Source organism: Rhineura floridana, chromosome 1, assembly GCF_030035675.1.
Source record: "Rhineura floridana isolate rRhiFlo1 chromosome 1, rRhiFlo1.hap2, whole genome shotgun sequence".
Taxonomy (NCBI): domain Eukaryota; kingdom Metazoa; phylum Chordata; class Lepidosauria; order Squamata; family Rhineuridae; genus Rhineura; species Rhineura floridana.
The window spans coordinates 166,945,959-166,962,483 of record NC_084480.1 but is presented as its reverse complement, the minus strand read 5'-3'; the positions used below and the strand labels follow the sequence as shown (position 1 = coordinate 166,962,483).

The 16,525-nt window shown below is 40.2% G+C and overlaps 1 protein-coding gene across 8 annotated transcripts in view; it reads left to right on the top strand.

Annotated features, from left to right (window-relative positions):
* The window catches only part of ADCY10 (adenylate cyclase 10), a 230,898-nt gene that overhangs the window by 176,535 nt on the left and 37,838 nt on the right, over positions 1–16,525 (top strand). For all 8 annotated transcript variants that reach the window (XM_061584568.1, XM_061584558.1, XM_061584533.1 and 5 more), the window contains 3 exons: positions 4,416–4,620; positions 4,699–4,795; positions 13,549–13,664. In XM_061584568.1, coding sequence (XP_061440552.1) covers positions 4,416–4,620; positions 4,699–4,795; positions 13,549–13,664 — 418 coding nt within the window. The remainder of the gene's footprint in view (positions 1–4,415; positions 4,621–4,698; positions 4,796–13,548; positions 13,665–16,525) is intronic.

Here is a 16,525-nt window from a genome sequence, read left to right as displayed (position 1 = left end):
ATCTGTGTGAATTAATTCTAGAGGTTTTTTGGTTTTCTTCTCACTTTTCTTAGGAAATTTTGGTTTCACACTCTTTGTCTGTATACAGCACTCACATTTCTCTGTGCAATTGCATTGTCTCATTTTAATGCCTCTAGCCAAATTATCTTTCTCTAGAGCACTTACTCTGGCTAAGCTGGCATGTCCCATTCTTCTATGCCAAATAGGCAAACATCCAGAATTACAGGTTTCCTTGACCATATCTGCATGCATAAAGGTATTCTAAATGTAAAAGTCCATCTTTCAATTTTGCAGTGCAGCAAATTTCTCCTTCATCCAGAATGTGACAAAATTCTCCACTCATATAAAGTTAACCCCCTAGTTCCATTATCTTAGTAGCATTTATTAAGTTGTCTTTAAAATCTGGAACATATAGGCAGTTTTTAAGTTCAAGCTGTCTTTGGCATTTTGCAAAGCAGTTGCACTGAGCCTATTCCTTGACAATAAAAACTATCTCCGGAGGCAGTTTTTACTTCCTGTTTAAAGTTTTTAAAATACTTAAACAATTTTTTATCTTTTATTAGGTGGCCTGTACAGTGTCAATTGATTAAAAATCTGTTTTTATAATCATCTTTCCTTTCATCAAACACATGGTAACTAGAAGCGTTTGTTTTTGCCTTTTCAGTCTGCCTTTGTTTAAAGTCAGGCTTTGCTCTAGTCTGACACCTAGGGCAATCTGTTTGAAGATGGTTTGGAGAGCTGCATTTAAAACATAACTTTCGTCTGTGTTTGTCTATGCCCTTTGGTGGATTTGGGCAATGGCTCATCCCTCTGTCTTTTCCATCTCTGCCTCTAGTCTCTCCTTAAAATCTTGGTCCTTCAAATATGATCTGACTCATGGTTTGGTCAGAATTTTCTAGCAAAGAGGAAATTAATTTATGACGCTCATGGAGAGAGCTCAGGAGTATGGTCTTTTCCATTTCATCATCAGCCAGGCCCCTCCCGCATCTCTGAAGTTCAGCCAGCAACCTTGTAAATTTCTCTATGTGTGTATTCAGGCTGTCTGCTTCCTTCTCTTTCAGGGTAAACAATTCCTTGTAAAGGTACATTGCATGATTTTTAGACTTTCTGTTATATATTTCTTCTAGCTTGTTCCACATTTCTTTTACATTGTTACATCCTATGCAAACATTTAGTGCCTCATCTGATAACATAACATAATGCAGAAATAAGCAGAGACTTTACTTTTGAATGCTTACGTCTCCAGGATGCTGTAGCAGTCTCATCCTCTGCCAAGGATTCAGGATTGGTCAGGATTCCATTTGAATCTTCCCCTTCAAGAATCACAGTGAACCACAAATTCCACACTCCATAATTATTCTTCTCAAGCCTCGGAAGGTTCCCTTTAAGTGTTGATTCTTCAGCCATCCTTTCCTATCTTTTGTTCTGCTTTTCTTTCTCTAACTTAAAGTCTCCTTTTGTTGATTTATTTTGTAAATCACACACAGTATTTTATTTTTCTATTTATTACATTTATATACTGCCCCATAGCCAAAGCTCTCTGGGTGGTTTACAGCAATTAAAAACAATAAAAATAAATATACAAATTTTAAAACACATGAAAAAATTAAAAACACGATTTTAATAAAAAAAAACAATTCAAAAGCACATGCTAAAATGCCTGGGAGAAGAGGAAAGTCTTGACCTGGTGCAGAAAAGATAACAGTGTTGGCGCCAGGCGCACCTCATATTTAGCCTTTTTGTTTACTGGGCCTGTAACTATTGTTGTTGTGTAAATTTGTATATTTGTTAGCAGAGAACAACAGCGGTCTGAAATGCGTGTGTGCCAGTGTATGCGTTTACCTACGAAAGCAGGCTTTTACCCTGCATTGAGATCACTGAGACTGGAGACTTAGTAAAATAAGAAAAGCTACTTTATTTATAGAAATTCATAGTAGATAGAAAGGCATACCTAGTTCTAACTAACTAACTAAGTTGGAGGCGCAACGTCCAGGCTTGGGAGTCGCTCTCATGGCTTGGAGCCTATCCATCTGGAGGACCCTAACTCTATTTCCCTTCTGGAACATAAACAAAAGAACAAAACAGGAGTTGCTCTTGCCCCACTTCCAACCAAGCCTCATCAGGCTCCTAAACAATTACAATGATTCCAAAGGTATCCCGACGCCAGGGCAAGAAGGCCTGCCGCACTGCTGCTGTACTGCCCCAGGTTGCAGAAACAGGTGGGGGAGGACCCAGCCAGCTGGAGACTGAGCCGAAGGCCCAACAGGCCGCAGCCCAAATATGGTGGGAACTGCCTCCTCCAAGGTGAACGGACAAGATTGCATCACAGCGAACAGAAGTGACCACCCCATGTATGCCACAACAGCAGTGCTCTGAAAGGAGCTGACTAGCTCTGAGAAAGGCCAGGCCTCACAATGATTGTGGGGCTTCATGATCAGGCCAAACTGCCATGGAGGTTTGGCACTGGTCTATGCAGAGAAGTGCAAATATGCCTCCTCCACACAAAGGGCAAAGAGAAAGATTTGAGGGTGGAGCTGGCTTATAAGCCAAGCTCTCCTGCTTCCTGATTGGGCCTCCAGCCCATGTGGAAACCTCTCAACTCTTTCCTTCAGGAGGCAAACCTCCCATGTCCTTCTTTCTCAGGGGGGGGAGGGGTAGAGGCAAATGCACCGCTGCTGAAGGTGGGAATAATATGGATGAATTCAATACAGAGTTCAAAGATAACAAATTTATCTGACATCCCTAATAATGATACAACAAAAAGAGAACACTGAACAACCAGCTGAAACACCCAGATCATATTTGTATGCCCAGAAGATGGGAAAGAGTACAGAAGGAATATAAAAGAGTTAAACAGGAGGAACATGCAATGCAACAAGCCACCCAAGAAAATATGGAAAGCTCAGTGGCACCAGAAACAGAACAGAAGAAAAGCTCAAAAGAAAAAGAAAAGGTAGAGAAGCAGTACCAGAGAATAACAGTGACAGTAAACAGGATAGCAAGGCAACTGATGTAGAGTAGCAAGAGAGATAGTCTAGATATGGGAGAAAAATAAAACCAAAGATTTGGAATGATTGTGTAATAGACTGAGCATGCTTAAAGCCTAACAGTTTGTCAACTTAAAGAAAAGGGGGATGTAATATTGTAATAATATATGTAATATATAGGATTTGGTAGTTGTAAAGTAAGTGCAGTTACAGTTAGGGCTCATCTACATGAGAGCATTTCTTCATAGGAAATACACTGCATTTACCTTCAAAATAGATTTGCACCATCCGCAGTTCCTGCTCAATGTTAGCTGCCAATCGCTTTTTGCCATTCACACAAGTAGGCATTCCTCTGGGAAGGATTAGTCTTGCTCTTTCCTTGTGGCCCCACCCTCTAATTATACATTTCCACTCCCTCTGGTTGCTGGGTGACTGAGCATGTTCAGTCTGTTCTACCAACTGCAGTAGGTTCCTTAAAAACAACAACCTAGAATTTCGAATATCTACGTTTTCCTTGCCTATGGTTGGTAGGATACAGCTGAAATACAAATCTTTGTTTGAGCAGTGTTATTCTTTTGTACACAAGTTAGGGGGAAAAGAAAACAGGCACCATTTGCAGCAACATTAAAAAGGCCAGCAGAATGGAGGAGAGCAACCGGAAGTTGCTTGTAGCCTACAGGAAACAAAATGAAAGAAAGGAGCAGGAGATAGTGGGCGTGGAGAGGGGAACGATTAACACACCCACCTAAAAGCATTGGAGCAAAACACCTACATGGAGGAGAGAAGCAAAGCCCACATGTACTCCACCCCTTTCCATATCAGTGGATTGGATTAGCATGGATTAACAGGGGGGAAACTGTGTGATAGCTTCTGTTTGCCAGTAACATAATGTGAACATGCAAATTTAAAGGAGATATAAGTAGCACCAAACACACAGTAAACTGCTCTGTAGATGAACCCTTAATGTCACTAGTTGGTGCTTGTGATAATAGAGCTATATAAAATGTACCAAACAAAGTAAGATGCTCTTTGTTACTCAGAAATCTTAGAGGGTGTGCCTACTCCTTCTTACACTGCAAATACAACAGAATATTACACTGGCTTTGCTGGCTACTCCACCCCTGCCTGTTCAAGGCAATCTAATAAAACACCATGGTCCACTGTATCAAAAGCTGCCACTAGGTCAAGCAGAATCAACAAGGAGGTATCTCCTCTTAACTCTCAAACATAAGTCATTTCCAGACCCGCTAACAGCATATTGGCCCTCTAACCAGGGTGGAAGCCAGAAAGACCTAGGGTTAAGAAAAAGCCAAGATAAACTGTGAGGGCCTCTGATTTATCAAAATGTCTCCTTAAATTCATTTCAAATGCACTCTGAGTTCTAAATGGGCAACAAAATTTACTTGTTTCTTGTTTGCAATGCCATAGATAATTTCGTCCTACATGGAATTCTCACTCTGCTGTCAGTTGATGGGTTACCAGCATGAATGGATGAAATATGAGTTAATGGCCATCAAACGTAGTACACACCTTCGAGTTGTTGGCGAAGAGCTCTTAATAACAGCTAAGTTAGCACTGTCACTAGCCTACATGAAGCTTTGCTTGGGGAACCTGCCCTTAGCCGTCCAGCTTGGTAAGTCAGCTTGTCAGCTCCCAATAATGACTGTTGTAATCAAAAGAGTGGCAATTTTATGCAGCGCTTTCTTTGCAGGTTACCGAGCCCATGAACTGTGTGTGCAGCTGAAGAAACCTAAACTTGACTATATTGTTCTCAACGACCTATTTAGTGCTCTTTTTCTCAGCACCAGGTACTTTGCCTATTGCATCTTCCTTTATTGACTAAAACAATGGTTTTAAAACATTTTACCTTCAGAGAATCTACTCCACAGCATCTTGTCAATTGCACGACCTCTACGTGTCTGCCATATTTTGTAGAGAAAGGATTTTACTAATACTTTAAGCTGTAATCTACCTTGGAATCAATAAAATTGATGAAAGGTGGGATAAAATTAATTAATTAATATAAGGTACATAATCAGATGAGGTGGGCATTAGTCAGATCTGTTGGGTCTCATGGTTTCCGTATATGAACTGAGAATGCATTCTCAAACACACATAACATTCACTCATGGCTTTGTATTGCAATGGGATGCTGGTAGTAATGGGCAAATCTTTCAAGAAAATGGGAAAACAATGGATAAACTCCCAAGGAACTCTTGGGCTTCCTGGAATATAATTGGCAAAGCACTGGGAGAAAGGTAGGACATAGTTTAGCTCTATGTTTTCTTAGTTAGTTGGTTAGCCTTTTCTTTTTGCATAGCTTGCGGAAGAGCAGATGCATTTAGTAAGGCAACAAGCATTAACAGCTTCTAAAAGGGAAAGTAAAAGCCCTAAAATCCAGCCTATCTACCTTAGAAAAAAATAGCTCCTGATTTCAGATGACATTATCAAATTTGGCCCTGCAACCTAGATCCTTTGGTTGGATCATCCTTGACAGTAGAACCAGGTGCTGTGACTCTGCAAATTAACATAATTTATTTTTATATACCACTTTCCATCATGTGTGATCCCAAAGCAGTTTCCAGGGTCACCAACCTGCTACCCATAGGTACCAGTGTGTCCACCAGTACTTCCTATTTTGCTCACAAAAGATCTCAGTAAATATCCCCTAAAAAACTACAGTACACGAGAGATTGTTTGTTCTTCCTACTCAGATCCTGTTTGCACTAACTTTTCCTCTCCTACATGGAACATGCTCTCTTAAACATGCCCACATTTAATTGCATGCCATGATTAGACACCCATGTTTCCTTCCATTCTGAATAGAGGAGAGGTGCAAAGTGCTTCTCTCTGTCAGCAAGCACATTGATGGCTGGTGTATGTGCCTTTTTCCCTATGGATGGGGGAAGAATGGCTACTCCACTTGGTGTTTCTGTCTCTTTTTCTACTCTTTAAGATGTGGCAGCTTAGGGTTGGAGTTTGCTTATCTGTGCTGGTTCTAGGGATGGGATCTGTTGGCTGGTGCCGGTGCGAAAGCATTCCATCAACCTAACAGACTGGTATCAATTCAAGTTTGTTCTTTGGCTGCAAGCCATTGCTTTTACTGATTCTTTTTTCCTCTTGGAAAAAATACTGATAATAATATCAATATTTTAAAAGGAAATATTGTTTTTTTAAAGAAAATGTCAATATATTAAAAGAAATGTTGATAAATTGATGGAAATAGTGATAAAATATTTTGTACTTTATTTGCCACCCTGGGATCCTTCTGGGAGGAAGGGTGGGATATAAATAAATAAATAATAAACATAAAAATATTGATATTAATATCAATATTTTAGATGCAGATTTAAAAAAAATCCATTTCTGTTTGTACACCTTAGTGTGTGTTTTTATTTGTTTCTGTTTTCCAATGCAGTGCCATTTGCATTGATGACACTATATAAATAAACAACAACAATAATAAAATAGCTGCAAAAAGCGCTGTATAAAAATCCAATCCGCAACTATAGCAAGTAAGTGATTTAATGGAAAATTTGGTACCAAATCCAACTTGAGCAGAATTCTAGCCCATCCCTAGCCAGTTCTCTCTCATTCCACAGAACTGACAGGCACTTCCATTCTGTATGTTGTGTGTTTACCAATATCTCCTTCTTTTACTGGTTCTAAAACCATTTGGATCTGGTCATGGTAGAGAGAGAGAGAAACCAGGGGAGGGATGGCTGCCTCTCATCTGCCTGCCCCCTCTCTGCTTGGATCCTGTTTACTTGAGTGTATCATAGAATCATAGAGATGGAAGGGGCCTGTAAGGCCATTGAGTCCAACCCCCTGCTGAATGCGGGAATCCAAATCAAAGCATTCCCGACAGGTGGCTGTCCAGCTGCTTCTTGAATGCCTCCAGTGTTGGAGAGTCCACCACCTTCCTAGGTAATTTATTCCACTGCCATACTGCTCTAACAGTTAGGAAGTTTCTCCTGATGTCCAGTCGAAATCTGGCTTCCTGCAACTTGAGCCCATTATTCCATGTCCTGCACTCTGGGATGATCGAGAAGAGATCCTGGCCCTCCTCTATGTGACACAACCTTTCATGTACTTGAAGAGAGCTATCAAATCTCCCCTCAGTCTTCTCTTCTCCAGGCTAAACATGCCCAGTTCTTTCAGTCTCTCCTCATAGGGCTTTATTTCCAGTCCCCTGATCATCCTTGTTGCCCTCCTCTGACCCCGTTCCAGTTTGTTTGCATCCTTCTTGAAGTGTGGTGTCCAGAATTGGATGCAGTACTCAAGATGCCATACACTGGTACTCATGATAACCAGTGCCGAATAGAGGGGAACCAATACTTCATGCGATTTGGAAACTATACTTCTGTTAATGCACCCTAAAACAGCATTTGCCTTTTTTTCAGCCACATCACACTGTTGGCTTATATTCAGCTTGTGATCAGTGTAGGGGAGGGTGGCAGAGAGAGAGAAAAAGAACAGGCATGTGGGGGTAGTGGCTGCCTCTTACTTGCATGCTCAAGTGTAGAGGAGGATAGCAGAGAGAGAGAGAAAAAAAACGGACAGAGAGGTGGAAGGGCTGCCTCTTGCCTGCCTGCTAGAGTGGGCTAGCTGGCTGTGCCAGTCCACAGTCTCACACACCTACAGATATAGGAAGGCTGTGTGTGTGAAACTGTGGTGTGGATATGTTGGATTTGGTAGTTGGACAGTTGGATCTGGATCTTCCATTTGCGAAAGACACATGAAGGTATTGGGGGTCATTGAAGAGATAGGGGGCATTCTCTGCTCAGGCCATGAGGAAAATGGCAAAGCAGGGAGGCACTTGCTTGCTTTCTGGCCTTTTCACAGCATCTTGCTCTTTTCCTTGCCTCTGTCACAGGCCAAGCAAAGTTTTCCTGGGTTCTCACTGCTGCTGCCCCGCCACTGTTCTTTCAAATACTACTGCCACGGCAGCAGCAGAACCACCACCACCACAGGGCTGCCAGGGGCTTCTCTTGCCTTGGCTCCTTTGGCAACTATTTCCCAAGTGGTGGAAGAATTTGCAAGCAGCAAAATTAGCTTTTCCAAAAGAAAAGAAAAGGCTGTGAGTGCTCAGTCATGCCCATTTTCATGGTCCTGTGTTTCCTCTGTTCTTTTTTTCAAGATTTTGAAAAAAGAGTTTGTTTTTAAATTAGGTTTACAATGTTAGACATGAGTGGGTATCATTAGGCAGGCATGGACTGGCAGCACCATTGAGATAATAATATGCACACAGGGACATGAAATTTGAAGACATGGAGGAAATTAACTCTGCCAAATTGCAGGTGAGTAGCACCAGGGGTTTTCATGTTGGCCACCCCAAAAATTTGCTTTTTCCAAGAAATATATATATTTTAAAAAAGACCCTGTCATATAAGGAGCAGATTGCCAACAGCAGTAGAGACGGAGGTAAAAATAAAAACACTATTTCATATTAATATTCACTGTGGTTAGCAATTAGAAATAATAACAAGAATAATTCTTAATGCAGAATAATGGCTAATATGCCCACAAGGTTTGGCTGGCAGGCTAATAATAATAATAATAATAATAATAATAATAATAATAATTATTATTATTATTATTATTATTATTATTATTATTATTATTATTATTATTGTCTAACCACACAAGCTGGCTGCTTCTTATTGCTTGCAGATAACGACTGGAAATCAACAATAATGAATTTAGAAAGCTGTGGATAAATATGCCCACAAAATTTAATAGTAATTCTTAGCCATCAAAATAGAGAAAAAATAAAAATAAAAGTAACACAGACAAACATTCTTTTAAAAAATATGTAAATAAGTTTGGGGCTGGGATTGATTGGGAAAGAACAGAAAACCTATACAAGCTGAACAAGCGCCACCTAACTCCCACCAAACATTTCTAAGAGACAGAACTTACAAAAGATTTCTGCATTTTAAGACTTCATCCCGTTCAAGCACTGTGATTGGAGTGTGTTGGGTGGGGTGATAGCATTCTAGCCTTTCTCCCTCTCTCCCCACCCTTGTGTTCTTCTTTATGGTTGTCATTGCTTCATTTCAGAGACACCCTGTCTGGGTTCATTAGAGACTGTTTTGCGCTACAGATCTGTACAAATCTCTACAAACTGATTTGGGACTAGCCAATCTACATTGTAGAGATATGTAGCTGTTACAGCCCAAACTGCACAGAATACAAATCAGTCCACATTTGCCCGATTTGGTTTGTGATTTGTACAGAGATTGCACCTCCCAATATTCCAATGTATTTAGTTTTGTTTTCTTTTTTAAAAAAATTACCCCCCCACCTTTCAATGAAATGTCCTCAAAGTGGCTTACATATAAAATAATGGACCATTGTTCATTGTTTAGCCTTGAGAAGAGAACATTGAGGGGAGACATGATAGTACTGTTCAAGGACTTGAAAGATTGTCACAGAGAAGGGCCAGGATCTCTTCTTAATTGTCCCAGAATGCAGGACATGGAATAATGGGCTCAATTTACAGGAAGTCAGATTTCGGCTTAACATCAGGAAAAACGTCCTAACTGTTAGAACAGTATGACAATGCAATCAACTACCTAATGAGGTGGTGGGCTCCAACATTGGAGGCATCCAAGAGGCAGCTGGACAGCACCTGTCAGGTATGCTTTAACGTCGATTCTGAATTAATCAGGGGGTTGTATTTGATGACAATATAGGCCCCTTCCAACTCTATGATTTTGTTATTCTAAAAACATTTATCTGCAGCAGTAATAACCTCAAAAGTGCTTAAAATTCAATCTAAAAGCGGGTGGGGGATTTAAGCTTGCACATAAAGAAATATTAAGGTTGACACCAGACAAACTGATAAGAGGTCTTCTGGTAGCCACACACCTCACCTCTGGGAAATGGAAGCACTAAGATCAAGCCTTCAGTGAAGCTCCAGTGTAGTCAGCGAGATATGTTAATGCCTAGATGTCTACATTACTATCTTTTCAACTTTATTTTGGACCACATGAAGTTTCTGAAATCTTTAAAGGCAATCCTGCACAGGACACATTATAATTTAAATCGTTATAAATTTTTTAAATTGTGTTTTAAATTGTTTTTAAAATATGTGTTTTAAATTTGTATATTTGTTTTTAATGTTTTTAGTTACTGTAAACTGCCCAGAGAGCTTTGGCTATGGGGTGGTATACAAATACAATAAATAAATAAATAATGATCTATCTTGCATGTTATCAGAGCATGAATAACTTTGGCCAGGTCATGGTTTTCCAGTAAGGGTCACATCAAATAGAGCCAGGATGGCGAAGTGGTTAAGAGTGCTGGTACTGCCTTCAAGTCGATTCTGACTTATGGCGACCCTATGAATAGGTTTTCATGAGTCTGAGAGGCAGTGACTGGCCCAGAATTACCCAGTGAGCTTCATGGCAGTGTGGGAATTCGAATCCTCCCATGTCATAGTCCAACACCTTAACCACTACTGTGATCTGGAAAATCAGGGTTTAAATCTCGACTCAGCCATGAAGCTCACTAGGTGACCTTGGGCTAGTCACTGTGTCTAACCTACCTCACAGAATTGTTGTGAGGATAAATGGGGAGGGGAGAACCACGTATACAACCTAGAACTCCTTGGAGGAAAGGGGGGATATAAATGTAATAAATAAATATTAGATGGGTCCCTTTCATAATAGATTACAGTAGGGCCCCGCTTTACGGCGCTTCGCTTTACAGCGATTCGCTAATGCGGCGGCTTTCAATTAGGGAAAGTCCCCGCATTAAGGCACTTGTTCCGTTTTTACAGCGGTTATTTCCGTCGCATGCCATTTTGACATCATTTTCCCCGTGGCGCATCCCATTGTCGTCAATGGGTTTCGCTTTATGTTGATTTCCGCTTTACGGCGGGGGTCCGGAATGGAACCCGCCGTATGAGTGGGGCCCTACTGGGGTGGAATGAGGAAAACACCACATTCAGGTACTAATTATTATATAATGTTGCATATTGATTAGATGGAATGGTCCCTGCAAGAGACTGTGATCTGGTATCTGTAAGATGAGTTTGTTGTAGAAGGAACTGCTGAACTGGCCATTGCCTGTTAGTTTCCTGTTTGCAGGTCCAAGGAGTTGGCCAAAGTATAAATGTGTTGCCATAGGGACAACTAGCTAGTCATACTTCCAGAAAGATTAGACAGGCCTTTTCCCCCCTACATAGTTGGATGCCATGTGATGGGGAGACCAATGGACCGGGGAAAGTCTTTGTTTTTGTCTTTTGGGACCTGGGAGCTGGAAAGACAGAGAGAGGCTGACTTGTTCTCTGGGATGAAACCACGGTGAAGGGCTTTGGGAAGCCTCCCTGTAAACCTAATGGGGAAGCAAGATCTGTTGGAGTGTTAATGCTGTGAGTCCTTGCATCTTATGCTCAAGTTGTATATATGTGTAACTAAAACAATATATCTGAAAGACACCACAGTCTCCAGTGACCTTCATTCCAAGCAAACTGAACCCAGGCTAAGTGCTGGAACCCCTGGAATCTCTCATTGCTTAGAGATTAGGGTGTGCACAACAATATTTATACATTGCTTTTTTATTAGGCAAAGTAGTTTACAACAGATAATTATGAAAACACACATTTTTTTTTAAAAAAAACCCTTTTAAAAATTCAGTAATGTACATACCAGAAACAGAAGCATGTTGGACCAAAAATATATGAAGCTGGTTGATTTTTTATTTCTGGAAGAAGTCAGTTGGGCTAGATAATTAGTCTGGTTTTTTCCCATCCTCAGGTTTGGGTCATGTTTAAGTGGGATTGTGTCATAAACTATGTGGGTCTCATACAACAAGTGAGTTGTAACAGGATGCAGCTGGAAGGGTTATCACAATCTTACGGTACCTCTTTAAGAATGATTAAGCAAAAACAGCTATAGAAACCACCTCAGGTATATATTGCAGACAACAGTCAAAATATTCTGTTATTTTTAATGCTGGTTAGGTGTTATTTTATTGTTTAGTTTTTTAGATCTGTTGTTGTTTTTGTATCATTTTGTTTTGTACATCGCCTAGAGTGGCTGGATGGTCAGCCAGATAGACGATTAACAAATTCAATAAATAAATAAATAAATAAATAAAATAAACACACTGACTGAGATAACAAGAAATTTATGGGACTAGAGAGACCTGCATCATTAAGGGTGAGAGACATAGGACTATACATTCAAAAAGAAAATTTTAATTTGATTGTGATACATTCTAACTGCATTCTCCTATAATTCACTTTAGATCCTTTAGATTCACTTCCTATTCTTATCTGAGTGCATAGGGTAACATCTGTATGGAAAAGTTATAGGTGAGTGAGTGTTTTGTATAGAAAAGAAAATGTATGTACATTTTACACCTTTTATATATGCAATGCTATACTATAGTTGGATGAATCTGTTCTTTACTTTGTAGGTCATATTTATTGTTTACATAGGCCAGGAATTCCAAAGGAGCATAACAGCATTCAGCTGATAAAAACTCATTGCTCCCACTAAAGAAGACCAGAAAAGGTTGAAATGTGTTTGGGACTTGTTTAGCCAAAAGATATTTTATTTCATTATATAATATATGACTGCCTTACACAAGGTTTTATGAATGCTAGTTTTATACACATATACTAAACTTACATGTTATCGATAGGATTTGTCTAGTACAAAGAAATTTTATTTACATATTTTATTTCTGTATAAAATTTTATGAATGCTAGCTAATTTTTATATATAATAAATTTTAATGTGTTAGAAAGTCTACTACCAAGATTTGTCAAGATCAGGATTTTTTTCAGCCATTGCATAATTAGATATCATGTGTGAACAGACTAATTATATAGCCCATTTGACTTCTTCCAGGCTTATCTAGGTTGGGTTTCTTTCCTTTTTGATTTCTTATTTCTCCACTACCATTGTCCCAAGGTTCAAGCATGGCTGGCCGGTGTTGCATTCTTTCATCTCATTAAGCTGCGTTTAGGGTGGTTACTATTTTGCAGACTGAGAAAGAATGGCTTGTGTCCACGACCACCCTCAAAAGTGAATCAAGCCCAACACACTGTTCAATAGGCTGCCTGGCTTTCTTAAACACAAAAAAAGCAGCTCTACATTTTACATAGTAAAATTAATTACTGTGGGATACACTGACATTATCTGGTAGGGTACATCTATGTTTCCTCTGACAGGTATGCTAAGGATGGATTTCTTGCACAAATATTTAAACTCCCATGTCTACACAAGTCTGTAGTGTAGAAACACGCTGACAGTACTTTCATACGCAAAGTTCAAATCACCTTTGACCTCTCTCATGTTATTTCTTGTGAATGGCATTGCAAGGATCACAGCACAGATTGTACGTTCGCACAAAAATCACTTCAGGCATCAAACAGTTTAGAAGATCTACTGGAAGTCTCTGGTGTACATGACGTAGCTACATAGCCATGATATTCAGAAATATGCACAACCATCATGTTTTAACAATTAACCAAGCCAACCTTTGGGAAAATAACTTGTCACAATGGCCTAGATAAACTTTTCTTGTTTGCACGTCTCCCTAGATACCAGGATTCTGTGCATGTGCTGAGTTGGTTGGAGGAGCTCTCCCTTCGAGATGAGAATGTCATTGGGCAGGCCTGCTTTGTTTCTGGCTGCCTCGATCTCATGCTTTATGCTGGTAAGTAAATGGGTGCTTGTCACAATGTGCCCAGTATGTGACTTTAAAGAATTAAGTAGTTATTTAAAAAAAAATAGTCCACCTTTCAACAAATTATTCTCAAGGCAGCTTACGTATAAAACAATAGAACTGTAAGCAATAAAAAAAGAAAAGAAACTGAAACTGGAAAACATGGGTATTAGAAATTCAAAATGTATAACTATAAGATGAATTCACTAATAGGCAAAAACCTTGCGGTTTAAGAAAGTACCTATAGCCCACAGATATTTCTATTAAAAAGCACAGAAATTGGGCAGCTATAGTGAATGCACCAGGGGAGCAGGAGACCTGACCTCCTCTCTGAGATACTGGACTGCCCCACAAATTTGTCAAAATGCAAACACAATTTGGGTTGGTCTTTCACAGTTCAATCCACTTGCTGTGTAGCTTGGAAGAATTTGGTAACATGTGCCTCTGAGCATATGGTGAGTGGTGGCAACACCTGCCATCTCCAAAGATGGAGAATTACATTACATCCAATGTTTGTTGGTGTTTTTCTCACTTTGCTTCTTTCCGGTGTTACTAATGTTTCTACAGAGAATCTAAACTGGAAAATTTTATTTCCCTCATTATTCATCCTAGAAATCTGTGTCAAATGTATTTTTATTAATTTCAAAGCCTTTTTATTGGTCAATGTCATATGATGGTAAAGACAGCCTTTTGTGTTTCAAATTGGAGGTTACGTTCTATTTCTATTTTGGGTGCATTAACAATATGTTGCTATGTCAGCAGTGACTCTAGCTGTTGGAAAAAAGAGGATGCATGTTTTCAGCCTGCTATGTTTAAACCACTTTATTTAAGGCAAGGTGGGCACGGTCAATTAAAAACATAGAGCACACCTAGAATTTTGCTAGAATATATTTCACCTCCCACTGTTTTATCTTGTGCAAATTGAGACACTCCTGAGGTCCATTGGAGACTATTCTGCAGAAATCAGTGCCATTATTCCACAATTATTTTTGGAATTTTTTTAGTGTAATTTTGCAAAGTGTTGCTGTACTTCAGATATTCACAGAAACAGAAACAAAAGAAAATGATTTCCTATGGGAAACTTCACTAAAATTGCAAAGTAAATCAGCCATATTTAAAGTGACCATCTGAACTATATCCTCTGTCTTAATAATGTTGCTTCCTCTCTGCTAAAACAAGGTCAGCACGTCTTCTTTCTATTATTTGGGTTGATTGCAGGTGTTGCCACCACTCACCATATGCTCAGAGGCACATGTTACCAAATTCCTCCAAGCTACACAGGAAGTGGATTGGACTGTGAAAAACCAACCCAAATTGTGTTTGCATTTTGACCAATTTGTAGGGCAGTCCAATATCTCAGAGAGGAGTTCAGGTCTCCTGCTCCCCTGGTGCATTCACTGTAGCCGCCCCATTTCCCTACTTTTTAAAGTTTGATAGAAATATCTGTGGGCTATAGGTACATTCTTAAACCGCAAGGTTTTTTGCCTATTAGTGATTTTCCATGCCTTTTAATCGGGGAGGTAAGTAATAGGATCCTGTCCAAGTTTGCTGAGAATGGATTGATAATTTGCATTCTTATTGAGTTCAGGGGGATTTACTCCGCTGGAATCATGCTTAGGATAGGTGAAACTGACCACAGGGGATGGGGAGGGGAGGAAAGGCAGAGGGGAGGACTGAGATGGGAGCAGGCAGGAGGGGGAGGGGAGGAGAAGGACAGGTTTGATCATTTGCATGTTTATTGAGTTCAGTATGATTTACTCCAGTGCAATCATGCTTAGGATAGGCAAAACTGAACGGGAGGGAGGGAGGGCTGGAGTGGGCAGGGGAAGAGATAGATGGAAGAGGGGAGGGGAGGAGGAAGGGAGAGGAGAAGGGAAGGAGGGGACAAGCAGGTCTGAACATTTGCATGCTTGAGTTCAATGGGATTTACTCTGATGCAAGCATGGTTAGGATAGGAAAAACTGACCATTGGGGAGGAGGGGGAAGGGGTGTATTGGAGGGGGGCAAAGGAAGGGCGAGGGGAGGGCAGGTTTGATCATTTGCATGCTTATAGAGTTCAATGGTATTTACTTCCGTGCAATCACGCTTAAGAGAGGTAAAACTGACCATGGGGAGGAGGAAGGGGAGGGGGAGGAGGGGGAAGGGGAAGGGGGGATTAGAAGGGAATGGGGACAGGGAGGGAGGGGCAAAGGAAGTAGGAGGGGAGGGGCAAGAGGGAGGGAATAGAAGGGAGGAGAAGAGAGGGTGGGTTTGATCATTTGCATACCTTTTGAGTTCAGTGGGATTTATTTCTGTGCAATCATGTTTGAAAATGGAAATGGACTGCCTTCAAGTCAATCCCCACCTATGGCGACCCTTATGACACCTATGGTCAAATATAATGTGGAAATTAACAGGTAAGAAACTGTCAGAATAATGGAATAAACTGCAGTGTGAAAACACCCAGATTTTGGCATAATCAGTTGGCAGTTACTGACATCAATTTTTTATTCATATCTAATCCCATTTTTGGAAATTTCTAAATTCTTTGCCATAGTGATTTCCTTCTGGCAAGGAATGCACAGATCAGCCTTGCTCAGGCTAAGTACAAAGATTGGGTCTGGAAGCGCTGTGACTCAGCCTCCCCAGATTAGGCAGAATGTGTTGACCCAGAAGCTCTAACTGGAGAAAGCTTTCTATCTTATATTTTCCTCATGTCTCTCGTATCTATTTTTATTTACCTGGTATTTCCTCTCTCCGTATCCTTTCATATATCTACCTTATACCCCCTAACTGCCAGTCTCTTTTATTCCTCCTCCCTGTTCCTTTTATGTTCACTGCTTTCTTCTGTAACATCTCTATGTTATCCTCTT